Consider the following 15513-nt stretch of genomic DNA (forward strand, 5'->3'; position numbering starts at 1 on the left):
ATTTAATTCTCTTATTCTTGTTCTATGACTCTAAGTATTTTATATTTTTGTAAATATTCATCCATTTCTTTTAAGTTATGAACATTGTTGACATATAACTGCCCAAAATAGTCTCCCATATTTCTTCATTTGTTGTGATTTTCCTTTTTAATTTTTGATATTGGCAATTTGGTTCTCCCTTTTTTTGTCAGATCACTAATGCTTCATCTGTTTCCATATTTTTCAATTTTTTTTAGCTCTCCTTTGATATTTGAAATTTGTATTTTTGTGCTTGATTCAGGCTTTTTTGAGTTGTTGCTTGCCCAATATGTTGAAAAGTTCTTTTTTTTTTTGATGAAAGTGTGTAGGGGATAGTGGGAAGATGGTGATGTACTAGTACCCAGAGGAGTCAAGATTCCCACAAACTTGTATAGAACTTTAAAAATATACCAAGTTAAAAAAGAAACAAGTAGAATCACCTTTAGATGCCTCCATTCAGCCCAGAAGCATATAGAAAGACAACTTGACTTCTGCAAAGACCAAGACAAGTCAGGACAGGTGGAAATCACAGCAGCAAGTAGCCCCAGGGCAACTGGAGAGGTCCAGCATGACATGAATCCCAGCAGCACTCAACACAGGAGGGAACATCCCTGAGCCAAGTGACAAGAAATTAGCTTACAGCAACCACAAAGTCTCCCGGTGAGACTCCAGAGCCGAGAATGGGGGAAGAGCCTCAACCGGAGCCTAATGTAGAGTGAGTGAACTTGTGAGCCCAGTGGGAAGAAGGAGGTCCTAGGCAGAGTTTAATGCCACAGCAGCTACTGAGCTCAGTAGTAGGGAGGAAGGGCCCCAAGATGAACCTAACATAGGGGTCATTATCCCAAGAGCTCTTAGGTAAAAGGAAGGTCTTACACAGAGCCCAGCTTGGTAGTAACTCCTGAGTCTAGCAGCTGCCACTATGAGGAAGAGGAGAACTTAGAATATGATATTCCAAAAGGGAAAAGATATAGGCTTACAACCAAGAATAATCTGCCCGGCAAAGTTAAGTTATAAAGAAAAAATGAATTTTTAGTGAAATAGAAGATATTTAAGCATTCCTCATGAAAAGCCTAGAACTTGGTAGACATTTTGAATCAAAATAAAAAAGAAAGATATACACATTTATTTAACTGGAAGTAAACACATGAGAATGAATTGTTTAAAAGCTAATGAATGATGTGTTTTCTGAGAGCTCTAATGTCTTTACGATTCATAGAGAAAGGTAAATATGACAAAAAAAATTGTAGGTGTTTGTTTTTTTAATTTTCCTGTTTTGATAGACTCAAGAAAAAGACAAAACATGGGAGAGACAAGAAACTATTATAGGGGAAGAAAGGAGCTGGCAGGGGTGGAAAATCACTATTATTATAATCACTATACCTATTCAGGAACATGAAATGAAAATTAATTAATCATAGCAAAAGGGAATAGGCATTTCATGAATTTCACTTTCTGAGCCGGAAAAAATAAATTGAACGAAATTACACTCAACTACCCACACATATAAAAATTTTGATATAGCAATATATTAAACCCAAAAAGAAATTAGAAGGACATGGGTCAAGGGAGAGGAAGAGAGGGACTTAGGAAGGAGGGCAGGATAGGTAAAGGAACAGTCATAAGTAAAACAAATTTTAACGTTGGACAGAAGAATGTGTGTGTGTGGGGGTGGATTAAAAGCAAAGGAAGAAAGAATAAAAACCTAGAATCAAGGGAAGGACAAGGGGAAGAAAAGAACTGTACCAGGGAGGAAACAGGCTATTTCATTTATAGATCATGAATATCAGGCAAATTCTCTCTCTTTTTCATATCTATAAAGAGGGGGTGGGAGCAAAAGAGAATAAAAAAAAGAGGGGGAGGATCAACCCAATTAACAATTATGACTGAATATGAAAGAGACAACATTCCAAAGTATTTTCAGTTTAGAGTTTCTTTTAGAAGATAATTGGTAGATCCTTTCTATTTTCATTTTGTCCTCTGATTCTAATAGATCTGGGCAGTTTTCTTTTATAATTTTGTAAAATGTTGTAGACAAGTGTTTTGAGTGGTAATGGTTTTTAGTGAATCTTATAATTCTTAAATTATCTCTCCTTGGCCTGGAAAATAGGTCAATTGTTTTTGATAGTAGTCACCTCATATTTTCTCCCTCCCTTCATTTTTTGACTTTATTCTAATAGTCTTGGTTCTCTCATGGAGTAATTGAGGTCCTTAGTCAATTCCATTTTTTGAAAGAATCCATTATTTAAGATTTTTCTACCTTCTGTTCTGAGCTACTTATTCTCCTTTAAATTTTTTCTTCTGGAACTTTAATTTCACTTTTTATCTCTTGTTTCATTTCTTCCAAACACTCTTGCAGTTCTTGTAGTTGTCATTTTTTTCCCTTATAGTCGTTGTGGTATTAATCTCTTATTTTGTTTTTTTTTTTTTGCCTTGGGATTCTCTTCACGCATAGTATTTCTTCATAGATTTTAGTGTTTTCTTCTGTTAAATGCAGATTTTCTGTCTCAATTCCTGGATATGGATGTTGTATTGGGGCCTGTCTCTTTCAGCAGTCTTGAATGGATTGAATTCATCATGATTGGTCTGGATGCCACTGCTAATACTGATCTAGATGAGGTGCCTGGTATTAAGCCCCACCTCATCATCAGTGCTTGCCTTCTGTCTCAGTCTCCTCGTGGTCCACTGTGAATTATGACCTTAACCAGCCTTTGTCTTCTTCTTGCACAACTCCCAAACTAGATTTGTTTCTATCCATTGCTACATGCCTCCCAGTCCCCAAAGGGATTCCTCTGTTTCTGGCATCATAGTGCTCAGTTGGCTCTATATGATGCTGGGGGGCTCTGGTGCCTAGTGGAGTCCACAGTTGGGCCCTGTCTCCTTGCTCAGTGACCTATGGGTGTTGGTTCTTTCCCGAAGGTCCAACCGACAACCTGGACTGGCTTTCCTATTACATTTCTTTTTCCCTATCTTTGCCAGTTTTTAGGTATAGGATTACATAATTGGGCCCTGTATTATAAAGACATGCTTTGTATATGTGTAGCATAGATACATATCTGGCCGTGGATCTGGCCCACTCTGTTTCCAAGGAAATCTGCAACTTTTATCTTTGCAGGGAATAGGAGGAGGCTTTGCCAGCATCATTAACAGTCTATTGGAAAGAGATAGGTAGGATCCTGGACCACTATGGTTTGATGATATCTCCTTTACTCTCCTATCTCCATGAGTGGTATCAGCTAGAATCTTCTCTATCTACCCTACATTTTACACACACACACACACACACACACACACACACACACACACACACACACATCACATATGGGGTCTATGGGGTATTAAGGAAAGACTAGCACCTCTGGTGTGAGGGCTTGCTGAGCCCTTTTCAGGGCTGCTCATCCATCTTCCATATCCATCTGGCACAAAACTCTCACTTGTCACTCCAAGAAGCTGTAGCATGTGCAGTGATCACACCCCAGTTAAACTGTCTCAGCAGATGGGCCAAACTAGGTTGAGGGAAACCAACAGGCCTCAGAACCATCAGGTGAATTAGGGGGATGACTACCTCAAGCATGTGAAGACTTTCCCCTGCAGAATGGGTGAATGAGAACAGTTTGTTCCAATGGCCATGAAAGCAGCTAAGAGCTTGGTTAGATGTTGAAGACATCAAGATCATCCACTGTATCCTGGACCATCACCAGTCATCCTGACTTTTTGTCTAGTCATTTGACTCTGAAAGAGAGACTCAGGCTGCCAATGTTGTGCAGTTTCACTTCATTTATATCCAGTTGTCTAGAAAGTCAAGACATTACCCAAGTCAAGACATGTCATTGGTCCTCTTTGAAAATGAAGAACAAATGAGGGCAGAGTCAAGTTGGTGGAGTAAAAGTATGGACTTGCTAGAGTTCTCCCCCTAAGCCCAGCTAAATATCTGTAAAAAATGACTCTAAACAAATTCTGGAGCTTCAGAACCCACAGAATGACGGAGTGAAGCAAATCTCCAGTCCAAGGCAGCCTGGAAGGTCAACAAGAAGAGTCTCTCATGTTACGCTGGGAGCAGAGAACAGTCCAATGTGGGCCATGTTGGCACAGACAGGAACTGAACAGGTCTGGGAGGGGGAACTGAATCTCTGCCATCTGTAGTAGTTTCCAGATTTCACAACCCCAAAACACCAAGGATGAATAGGAAAAAACCTGTTGGATCTGTGTGAGAGAGAAGAGTGGTCTGGCACTAGCCCCAGAGTGGCAGAGGAGGTGGAGGAGCCAGGGGCAGCAGCAGCAGGAGCAGGGACAGTGGTTGTTTCTGAAGCTCTAAATCCACAGATTATGGTCTAAGAGCTCAAAAGTCAAATAAATGGCTGGGGAAATGAGCAAAAACCAGAAAAAGAATAAGACTATAGAATCTTACTTTGATGACAAGGAAGACCAACATATACAAACGGAAGAAGAAAACAAAGTCAAAGCTCCTACATTTAAAGCTTTGAAGAAAAATATGAATTGGCCTCAGGCCATAAAAGAGCTCAGAAAGGATTTTGAAAATCAAGTAAGAGAAGTAAAGGAAAATTGGGAAAGAAATGAGAGTGATGGAAGAAAATAATGAAAAATAAGTCAACTGCTTGCTAAAGGAGACCCAGAAAATGCTGAAGAAAATGACGCTTTAAAAAATAGACTAACCCAAATGGCAAAAGAGATCCAAAAAGCCAATGAGGAGAAGAATGCCCTAAAAAGCAGAATTGGCCTCATGGAAAAGGAGGTTCAAAAGCTCACTGAAGAAAATAATTCCTTAAAAATTAGAATGGAACAGATGGAAGCTAATGACTTTATGAAAAATCAAGAATGAAAGGAACCAAAGGAATGAAAAAGTAGCCGACAATGTGAAATATCTCATTGGAAAAACAACTGACCTGGAAAATAGATTCAGGAGAGATAATTTAAAAATTACAGGACTATCTGAAAGCCATGATTAAAAAAAAAAAAAAAGAGTGAGGGAGGAGCCAAGATGGCAGAGTAGAAAGACACACATATGCTAGCTCCTAACCCACAGCCCATAAAATACCTGTAAAGAAGAACTCCCAACAAATTCTGGAGCAGCAGAAGCCACAGAACAATGGAGTGGAGGAGATTTCTGTTCCAGACAGACCTGAAAAACCGACGCGAAAGGTCTGTTGTGCACTGGACCTGGAGCAGAGCCCAGCCCTGCCTTGACCACGGGCACCAAGGGGAGCAGATCCCAGCAGGCTTCAGGGACAGAATCTCCAGTGGCCATGCAGGTCCCTCCACCTACAGACTCCAAAGGTCAGTGAGAGGGTCTTTTCAGCTGGCCGAGAGAGGAGCGGGGTGTCCCCATGACTCAGGCCCCCTTGGGAGGCAGCAGTGGAGGCAGCAGTGGACAGGGGCTCCCAAAGCAGGCAGGAGCCCAGATCCATTGTTGAAGGTCTCCTCGTAAATCCCCGAGGGAACTGAGCCCCATGTGGTGGCCCTGCCCCTACCTGAGCACCTGAACTTAATCTCACACTGAATAGCAGCCCCACCCCTGCCGAAAGCCCTGAGGCTGGGAAGTAGCATTTGAGTCTCAGCCCTCAAGCGTTAGATGGGCAGATCTGGAGGCGAGGTGGTTATGGAGAAGAAACTCAGAAGTCAAGTAACTGGCTGGGAAAATGCCCAGAAAAGGGGGAAAAAAAAATAAGACCATAGAAGGTTACTTTCTTGGGGAACAGGTGTCTCCCCCCATCCCTTCAGATGAGGAAGAACAAGGCATACTGTCAGAGGAAGTGAAGGGCTCTCCCTCCAAAGGGGACTTAAACTTGGCTCAGGCAATAGAAGACCTTAAAAAACAAGTTAGCAGCTTACTAAAGGAGAACCAAAAAAATGCTGAAAATAGCAGCTTTAAAAAGAGGCTAACTCAATTGGAAAAAGAGGTCCAAAAAGCCAATGAGGAAAAGGAGGTTTTAAAAAGCAGAATTAGCCAAATGGAGGAGAAGGTTCAAAAGCTCACTGAACAAAATAATTCATTGACAGAGAGAATTGAGTCCAGGGAAAAGAAAGACTATGAGTTAAACCAAGAAGTTAGTAAAGAAAACCAAAAATTTAAAACAATAGAAGATGAGGTGAAAGAACTCATTGGAAAAACAACTGACCTGGAAAATAGATCCAGGAGAAATAATTTAAAAATTGTTGGACTACCTGAAAGCCATGATCAAAAAAAGAGCCTAGACACTATCTTCCATGAAATTATCAAGGAAAACTGCCCTGATGTTCTAGGATCAGAGGGCAAAATGGATATTGAAAAAATTCATCGGTCACCCCCTGAAAGAAACCCAAACAGAGAAACTCCTAGGAATATTGTGGCCAAATTTCAGAGTTCCCAGATCAAGGAAAAAATACTGCAAGCAGCTAGAAAGAAACAATTTGAGTACTGTGGAAATACAATCAGGATAACATAGGATCTGGCAGCTTCAACATTAAATGATCAAAGGGCTTGGAGTAGGATATTTCAGAAGTCAAAGGAACTGGGATTGAAGCCAGGAATCACCTACCCAGCAAATCTGAATGTAATACTTCAAGGGAAAAAATGGTCATTCAGTGATAGAGACAAATTTGAAGATTTCATGTTGAGGAAAAGACCAGATCTGTATTTAAAAATTTGACTTCCCAAGACAAGAATAAAGAGAACCACGAAATAGGGAAAAAAAGAAAAATCATAAAAGACTCTCTAAAGCTGAACTGTTTACATTACTCCATGGAAAGAAAATATTTTTAACTCTTGAATCTTTTCTCAGTATTTGGGTAGTTGGAGAGATTGTACACACACACTCACACACAAAAACATAGATAGATACAGGTGTGTTATATCAGAAGAGATGATACACACACACACATACACACACACACACACACACACACACACACACACACACACACACAAATAAAATAAAATAAAAATTAAGGGGTAAAGGAGGAAAATTCCGGGAAGAGAAAGGGAGTAATGAAACGGGGCAGGCTATAACTCATAAAAGAGATAAGAAAAATGTTATTCAATGGAGGAGATGAGGGAGAAGGGGTGGGGGAAATAAAGCTACTCTCCCCACATGTGGCTGAAGGAAGGAATAACATGCTCACTAAATTTGATATGAAAATTTATATCACACCATAGGAAAGTAGGAGAGGAGGCAACAAGTGGAGCGAAGGGAATGTTAGAAGGCAGGGCAAATGGGAGAAGGGAGTCACTAGAAATAAATACTTTCGAGAAGGGACAAGGTCAATTGTAGGGGGGAAAAATAAGGGGGATAGGGTAGGTCAGAGGGCAATATAATTAGTATTACGCAATATGATTACTATGGAAGTCTTTTGCAAAACAACACATGTTTAGTCTGTATTGAATTGCTTCCCTTCTTAGTGGGGCTGGGGAGGGAGCAGGGGAGGGAGAGAAGTTGGAATTCAAAAGAAACGAATATTGAGAATTTTTATTGCATATAATCGGGAAATAAGAATTACAGGGATAGGGGTATGGAAATTCATCTTGTCCTGCAAGAAAAGAGAGAAGATAGGGATAGGACAGGGGTGGGGTGTGATGGAGGGGAGGGTACATTGAGGGAAGGAGTAATCAGAATGCAAGGTATTAGGAAGCAGGAGGAGGGGGGTGATGGGGAGAAAAATTGGTCATGTTACAAAGTGAGGTAAAAGCAATTGGTATTAAAACAATAGACTGAAATTAATTACTGAGAATAAACCAATGACATCTTTAGTTTGGAGAAAAGAATTTCAGTCTAACTTTCCAAGAAGAAGGTAACCTCAGATAAAATTTGGCATTGATGGAAAAGTCAAGGTTTTAATGGTAAATTAGATTTCATGATTGCCATTTAATCAGGAACTAGAACATGTATAGAAAGACACGTAAGCCACTTAAGACTTGCCTCAAAAGATGTTCCTTAGTCAAAGTGAAACTATAGTCATATTTGAAACCTGGTTATAGGAACTTGCCATTTTTAGATGCTATAGGACTATTAAGTGACTGTTCTTCTGAGTCTAACTCCAGGTATGGATAGCAAGAAAGGCCATCTGAGCCTCCATCACATGATGCCAGTAAGCTCCTGAACTGCATAGGTGATCTCAAGGGAAGAGCAGGAGAGTGGCTGTTCAGCATGGGCTGAGGTGGGATTCTCCAGACTCAGTTTCCCCACTGACAACTGGCAGACTTTAAGCCTGACTGAATGCAAGTGGACAATCTACTTCTGCCTGGAATTGACATGAAGTTTTGGAGATATTGCTTCCCTGCAATGTCCCTACTCTTGGTGGCAATTTCCTATAGTCAAAAAGTTTGTAAGCTTAACACCAGATCTATTCAATTATAGATTATGGGTAGAGGAACGTCCGAGGCTGTCTAAAATTAAGCTATTAGGCATAGGACTTTAGACCAACAACATTAAGTTAGGGTCCTTTTATTCTTAGCAATACTGTGGAGACAATTAGGTCAAGAGCTTGTGAAGTTAGCAACATAAATATTATCTATGTCTCAGTTAGCTTATGTTTAAAAAAAAATTATTTTGTGGTCTGTATTGTAAATGCTTTAAAAGGATGTATCACCTGACCAAAAGTTTGAATTGCTTTATCTGTTACAAACTGTGTTAAAAATAAATAAATTTTTTTAAAAAAGAGCCTAGATATCATCTTTCAAGAAATTATCAAGGAAAACTGCCCTGATATTCTAGAACCAGAGGGTAAAATAGATATTGAAAGAATCCACCAATCACTCCACCCCAAAGGGAAAACTTTGAATAAAATTGTAGCCAAATTCCAGAGCTCCCAGATCAAGGGGAAAATATTGGAAGCAGCCAGAAGGAAACAATTCAAGTATTATGGAAATACAATCAGGATAACACAAGATCTAGCAGCTTCTACATTAAGGGATTGGAGGGCTTCAAATATGATATCCCAGAGGTCAAAGGAGCTAGGATTAAATCGAAGGATCACCTACTCAGAAAAACTGAGGATAACACTTCAGAGGAAAAAATGGACATTCAATGAAATAGAGGACTTTCAAGCTTTCTTGTTGAAAGCACCCGAGCTGAATAGAACATTTGACTTTCAAACAAGAATCAAGAGAAGCCTGAAAAGGTAAACAGGAAAAAGAAAGCATAAAGGACTTGCTGAAGGTGAATTGTTTACATTCCTACATGGAAATATCATATTTGTAACTCTTGAGACTTTTCTCTGTATTAGGGTAGTTGGAAGAATTATATGAATATAGACAGAGAGCACAGGGTGAGTTGAATGGGTAGGAATTATATCTAAAAGAATAAAATTCAGGGAGAGAGGAATATATTGGGAGAAGAAAGGGAGAACTAGAATGGGGCAAATTATCTCACATAAAAGAGACAAGAAAAAGCTTTTTCAGTGGAGGGGAAGAGAGGGAAAATGAGAGGAAAAGAGTGAATCTTACTCTCATCGCATTTGGCTTAAGGAGGGAATAATATGCACACTCCATTTGGTATGAAAATCTATCTTACACTACAGGAAAATAGGGGGAAAAGGGATAAGTGGGGGGAGGGGGGAGAGGATGATAGGAAGGGCAAATGGGAGGAGACGATAATTAGAAGTAAACACTTTTGAGGAGAGATAGGGTCAAAAGAGGGAATAGAATAAGTGGGGGGCAGGATAGCATGGAGGGAAATATAGTTAGTCTTTCACAACATGACTTTTATGGAATTCTTTTGCATAACTACACAGGTATAACCTATATTGAATTGCTTGTTTTCTCAGTGGGGATGGGTGGGGAGGGAGGAAGGGAGAGAAGATGAAACTCAAAGCTTTAAAAATGAAAGTTAAAAATTGTTTTTACATGCAACTGGGAAATAAGATATACATAAAATGGGGTATAGAAATCTATCTTGCCCTGCAAATAGAAAGGATGGGGATAAGAGAAAGGAGGCATATGATAGAAGGAAGGGCAGATTGGGGGAAAGTGGTAATCAGAATGCACGCTGTCTTGTGGTAGACAAAGGGTAGAGATGGAGAGAAAATTTGGAACTCAAAATCTTGTGGAAGTATCTGTTGAAAATTTTAAAAAAATAATTTTTTTTTTTTTTTAAAAAGGCAGTGATTAGTGTGACCTGGAAGAATCTGAGAAAACTTCATGAAGAAGGCAGCAGGTCTGTTGCCCAGAATGTGATTTGCCTTTTTAACTCAATCACAAAACAATTCATAGTGTTTTTCAACATATTAGAAGTTTCTATTTTTTATGTTGATTCATGTTATTAATTAGACTCATAGGCTAATAGAACTGGAAGAAATTTTAAAGGTCAGTGCTGTACGAACCCTTCAATTTTATAGATAAAGAAACTGACTAGTAACAATAGTTGATGTTGATATAATGTTTAAATTTTGTAAGGTATTTCACCTATGGCTTTCTACAGAAAGCCTTTCTTGATCCCCTCAATTACAAATGTCCCCTCAATTACCTACTGTTTAACTATTTTGTATTTATCACCTTTATATTTATTCTATGGTTGTTCAGTTGTTTCAGCTATGTCTGACTCTTCATGACTCCATTTGTGGTTTTCTTGGCAAAGATACTGGAATGATTTGCCATATTTCCTTCTCCAGTTCATTTTATAGATGAGAAAACTGAGGCAAAGAAGGCTAAGTGTCTTGTTCAAGATCACACAACTAGTAAGTGTCAGAGGCCAGATCTGAGTTCAAGTCTTCATGACTCCAGGGGTAGAATTTTATCCATGGTGCCATCTAGCTACCTATATATAGTCTCTATGTAATTTCTTTTTAAAAATAATAATATTTTATTTTTTCCCTAATTGCATTTTAAAACAATTTTTTAACATTTAAAAAAGTTTTGAGTTCCAAAATTTATTTCTTCCTCCCTCCTTGAGATGGCAAGCAATTTGATATAGGCTATATATGTACAATAGTGTAAAACATTTCCATATTAATCATTTTGTACAAGAAGTCTGAGAGAGACAGAGAGAGAGAGAGAGAGAGAGAGAGAGAGAGAGAGAGAGAGAATAGCATACTTCAATCTGCAGACAATAGTTTTTTTTCTCCAGAGGTTGATAGCATGCTTCATCATCAGTCCTTTGGGATTGTCTTCAATCATTATATTACTGAGAATAGCTAAGTCATGCACAATTCTTCATTGAACAATATTGCTGCTACTGTGTACAACTCTTCTCCTGGTTCTGCTCATTTCACTTTGCATCAGTTCATGTTAGTTCTTCCAGGTTTTTTTGAAATCACCCTGCTTGTCATTTCTTATACCATAATAATATTCCATCACAAGCATATACCACACCTTGTTCAGCCATTTCCCAACTGATGGACATCACCTCAATTTCCAATTCTTAGCCACTACAAAAAAGAGCTGCTATAAATATTTTTGGATAGTAGGTCCTTTTCCCTTTAAAAAAAAGTCTCTTTGGGATATACACCTAGTAGTGGTATTGCTGGATCAAAGGGTATTCATAGTTTTACAATCCTTTGAGCATAGTTCCAAATTATTCTCCAGAATGTTTGGATCAGTTCACAACCCCACCAATAGTACATTAGGATCCTAGTTTTCCCACATTCCTCTCCAACATTTATAATTTTCCATTTTGTCTTATAAAACCTATTTGATAGGTATGAGGTTGAAACAGGTTAAAACAGAATTGTTTTAATTTGTATTTCTCTATCAATAATGATTTAGAGCATTTCTGCATATGACTATAAATAGCTTTGATTTCTTCATCTTCAACCTGCCTGTTCATATCCTTTGACCATTTATCAATTGGAGAATGACTTGTATTTTTATAAATTTTACTTAGTTCCCCATATATTTCAGAAATGAGGCTTCTATCAGATATATTTGCTATAAAAATTTCCCTCAGTTTTCTGCTTTCCTTTTCATTTTAATTGCATTGGTTTTGTTTGTGCAAAAAATTTTTAATTTCATATAATCAAAATTATCTATTTTACATTTTGTAATGCTTTCTATATTGTTTGGTCCTACATTCTTCCCATATCCACAGATCTGACAGACAAAACTAATCCATGCTCTCCTATTTTGCTTAAAGTATCATATTTTATGTGTACTCGTTTTTACCTTAGCTTGGTATATGGTGTGAGAAGTTGGTCTATATTTAATTTCTGCCATACTATTTTCTAGTTCTCCCAGCAGTTTTTGTCAAATAGTGAGTTTTTATCCCAGAAGCTAGAGTGTTTGACTTTATCAAACAGTAGATTACTTTAGTCATTGTGTGTTGTGTGCCTGGTTTTGTGTGCCTCTTTTATCTGAGATAATTTACCCCTTTCACTCTTGCCCTTCCTTCTTCTCACGGTGCAATCTTCTTTCTCAGCTGTTTATTTTTTTGAAGGGTATCGTCCTATCAAAGTCACCTTATAGTCATACCCCCTGTCTACATATACTCCTTCTAATTGTCCTCATAGTGATAAAGCTCTTACAAGTTACAAATATTATCTTGCTATGTAGAAATAGAAACAGTTTAACCTTATTAAATCTCTTGTGTTTTCTCTTTCTTGTTTCTTTTTTTACTTTTTTTATGTTTCCCTTGAGTCTTGTATTTGGAGATCAAATTTTTATTCTGCTCTTGTCTTTTAATTAGGAATGCTTGAAAGTTCTTTATTTCATTAAATATTCATTTTTTCCCGAAGGATTATATTCAGTTTTGCTTAACAGGTGATTCTTGGTTGTAATCCTAACTCCCTTGCCTTCTGGAATATCATATTCCAAGCCCTTTGGTTTTTTAACGTGGAAGCAACCAAATCCTGTCTAATTCTGAATGCAGTGCCACAATATTTGAGTTGCTTCTTTTTGGCAGATTTGAAGTACTTTCTCCTTGATCTGGGAGCTCTGGAATTTGGGGGAGTTTTCCAGAAGACAGAATAGAAATGTTCACAGCATGATTTTGCTTTTGATCATACACCATTCCCAAAGGTCCAAAAGAGTACAATAGATTTTGAGTAGGAAGAGTCTTTAGGGAACATCTCATCTATTTTACAGATTAGTAAACTGAGGCTCAGAGATGTTAAGAAACTTATTCCAGATAACACAGGAGCAGAGATGGGATGCAAACCTGGATTTTCTGACTATTAAACTAGTGCTTTTTGCACCATGGCCCTCATCACTTCCATAGGTTAGAAACCAGAGTCCTAATACTCTCTATATCACTAATGAACTGAACATCCCTGGATCAGAAGATTACCTAAATAACCTTTCTCTCTATAGCTCCTAAATATTACAGGGCTGAGGTGCTACCAGAATTATGTCATAGATTGTAATAAGGAGGAAGTAATCTGACAGGGCCAGTGTAGTCAGCCAAGTCCCCAGCTTTCGATTTCAGCTCTCTTTCTTCTTCCTCTATTCCAGCATTGTGATGACCACCTGCTCCACCTTCTTTGCCTTGGGTCTGATGCCTTTTCTCCTATATATCTACTCCAAGGGAATCTATGAAGGGGATCTCAAGGACAAGGTGCCCTATGCGAATATTGCCATCTCACTAGTTTTGATACTTATTCCTTGCACTATAGGGATCATCATCAATTCCAAGAGACCACAGTATGGACGCTACATTATTAAGGTAAGAATTCAGGGGGATTACTGACCCTTGCGAACATGTTATTTGTTCAGTCATTTTTAGTCATGTCCAAGTCTTTGTGGTCCTATTTGGAGTTTTCTTGGCAAAGACACTGGAGTGGTTTTCCATTTCCTTCTCCAGCTCATTTTACAGATGAGAAAACTGAGGCAAACAGGGCTGAGTGACTTGCCCAGGGTCACAAAGCTAGTAAGTATCTGAAGACAGATTTGAACTCAAGAAAATGAGTCTTCCTGATTCCAAGCTCAGCATTCTATCCAATGAGTCACCTGGCTGTCCTTGAATAAGTAGTGTTGATAAATTCAAAGACCACTGAATTGGGAATCATGACATTAGTTAGCTCTTTGACTTTAGGCAAGTCATTTAATCTTTCTGTGTGTCAGTCTACTCATTTGTCAAATACCTAATATTTGTTTAAAATAATAATCCCTACACTATAGGTAGTGATAAAATGGGCAATGTTGGGCTTGGAGTCAAAAAAATCTAGTTTCAGATTTTACCTCTGATGTGTACTAACTATGTGATTATGGGCAAATCTCTTAACCTCTCTGAGTCTCAGTTTCCTTGTTTGCAAAGTGCAGGTAATGATACCTATCTGATCTGTCTCATATGGTTGTACTGAGGCTACATGAGTGTTCATTTAGCTACGCCTACATGGGTGCATCCATCTTAGGTGATATGAGCATTTGTCAAAATCCCATTACACGAGTAAATTAATTTCTCATCTATTTCACTGGCCATAAGGGAAATGAATGCACAGTGAAAAGTTAATGTGGAAGAAAAAAATAATACTAATAATGTACTCTGTGATTTAGGCTCGTCTACTAGAAACAATTCTATCAATTTAACATTAATATATGTGCAAGTCACTTCTAGCTTAGAAAAAGAGATTTCTAAATTGCCATAGTCCCCCATGACGTGACAGAATTCTTTCCCCAAAATATTTTGAGGTAACTTCATCAGAATCTTGAACAAGGAAATGATGATAATAATATGCTAAAATAGAGTTTGAAGTAGCATTTGAGAGTAGCCTTCACTCAGTTCCTTCCTAGACCACATCCTCTTTAAGAGGTCCTTTCTGTGATCAGCGTCTTAATCTTGAATTTCAAAAAGATGCTACTGTCCACAGGTACATCCTGGCATCAGTTACTCAAAAGGAATATGTAATTTCAAGTGATAGTTGGGATTTAAAGCCAAATCTTCTCCCTGAAAGCCCCACAGCTCTTTCTGCTATGTAGTGCAGAGCCTGGTTTTATTTCTAGCTGGCTTTTTTACTATTAAGGAATAAATGAATCAACTAAGAAGAGTATGGTACAATAGAACTCACAGAAAAAGCATTTAAAATTATCTGTGACTAGTTTCAAGGAATTCTGTTGAAGTGACAAAACCAATGTAGGCAAAAGAGCTCCAACAATTTAAGACAGCAGACATTAAGTTATGTGATATGGATTATAAACAGTATAGGACATTAGAGGAAAGAAAGACCATTGAGAGCAGGAATAACCAGCAAACACTCCCAGGACATTAGCTGGACCTGGCAGAGGGGAGATAGAAGTATATTACAGGCAAGGGGACTACTTATTTATGGGACATGAAGCTTATGAAGCATTATATCTGGTTGCTACTAGGTAGGTTGTTCTGTGGCCACACTCAATCAATTAATCACCAACCATTTATTAAATGTCAATTATGTGCTAGACACTGGGAATATAATGGTCCCTACATTTGAGGAGTTTACGCTCTGTAGGGAGAGAAACACATCCAAATATAAGTATGTTGAAAATAATGCTAACAGAATTTGCTAACTGAACTAGCAAGCTGAAGATACTTGTTAGAAGTGTGCACAATTGATGAGCCACTGAAAAAATCATGAAGGAAGAGAGGGATTTACCAGTGA

General features: G+C 38.3%; 1 protein-coding gene across 1 annotated transcript in view; it reads left to right on the top strand.

Annotated features, from left to right (window-relative positions):
- The window catches only part of SLC10A1 (solute carrier family 10 member 1), a 42619-nt gene that overhangs the window by 9976 nt on the left and 17130 nt on the right, over positions 1–15513 (top strand). Inside the window, exon 2 of the mRNA XM_072629483.1 lies at positions 13391–13601. Within this exon, the coding sequence (XP_072485584.1) occupies positions 13391–13601 (211 nt within the window). The remainder of the gene's footprint in view (positions 1–13390; positions 13602–15513) is intronic.

This window comes from Notamacropus eugenii, chromosome 1, assembly GCF_028372415.1.
Source record: "Notamacropus eugenii isolate mMacEug1 chromosome 1, mMacEug1.pri_v2, whole genome shotgun sequence".
Taxonomy (NCBI): Eukaryota; Metazoa; Chordata; class Mammalia; order Diprotodontia; family Macropodidae; genus Notamacropus; species Notamacropus eugenii.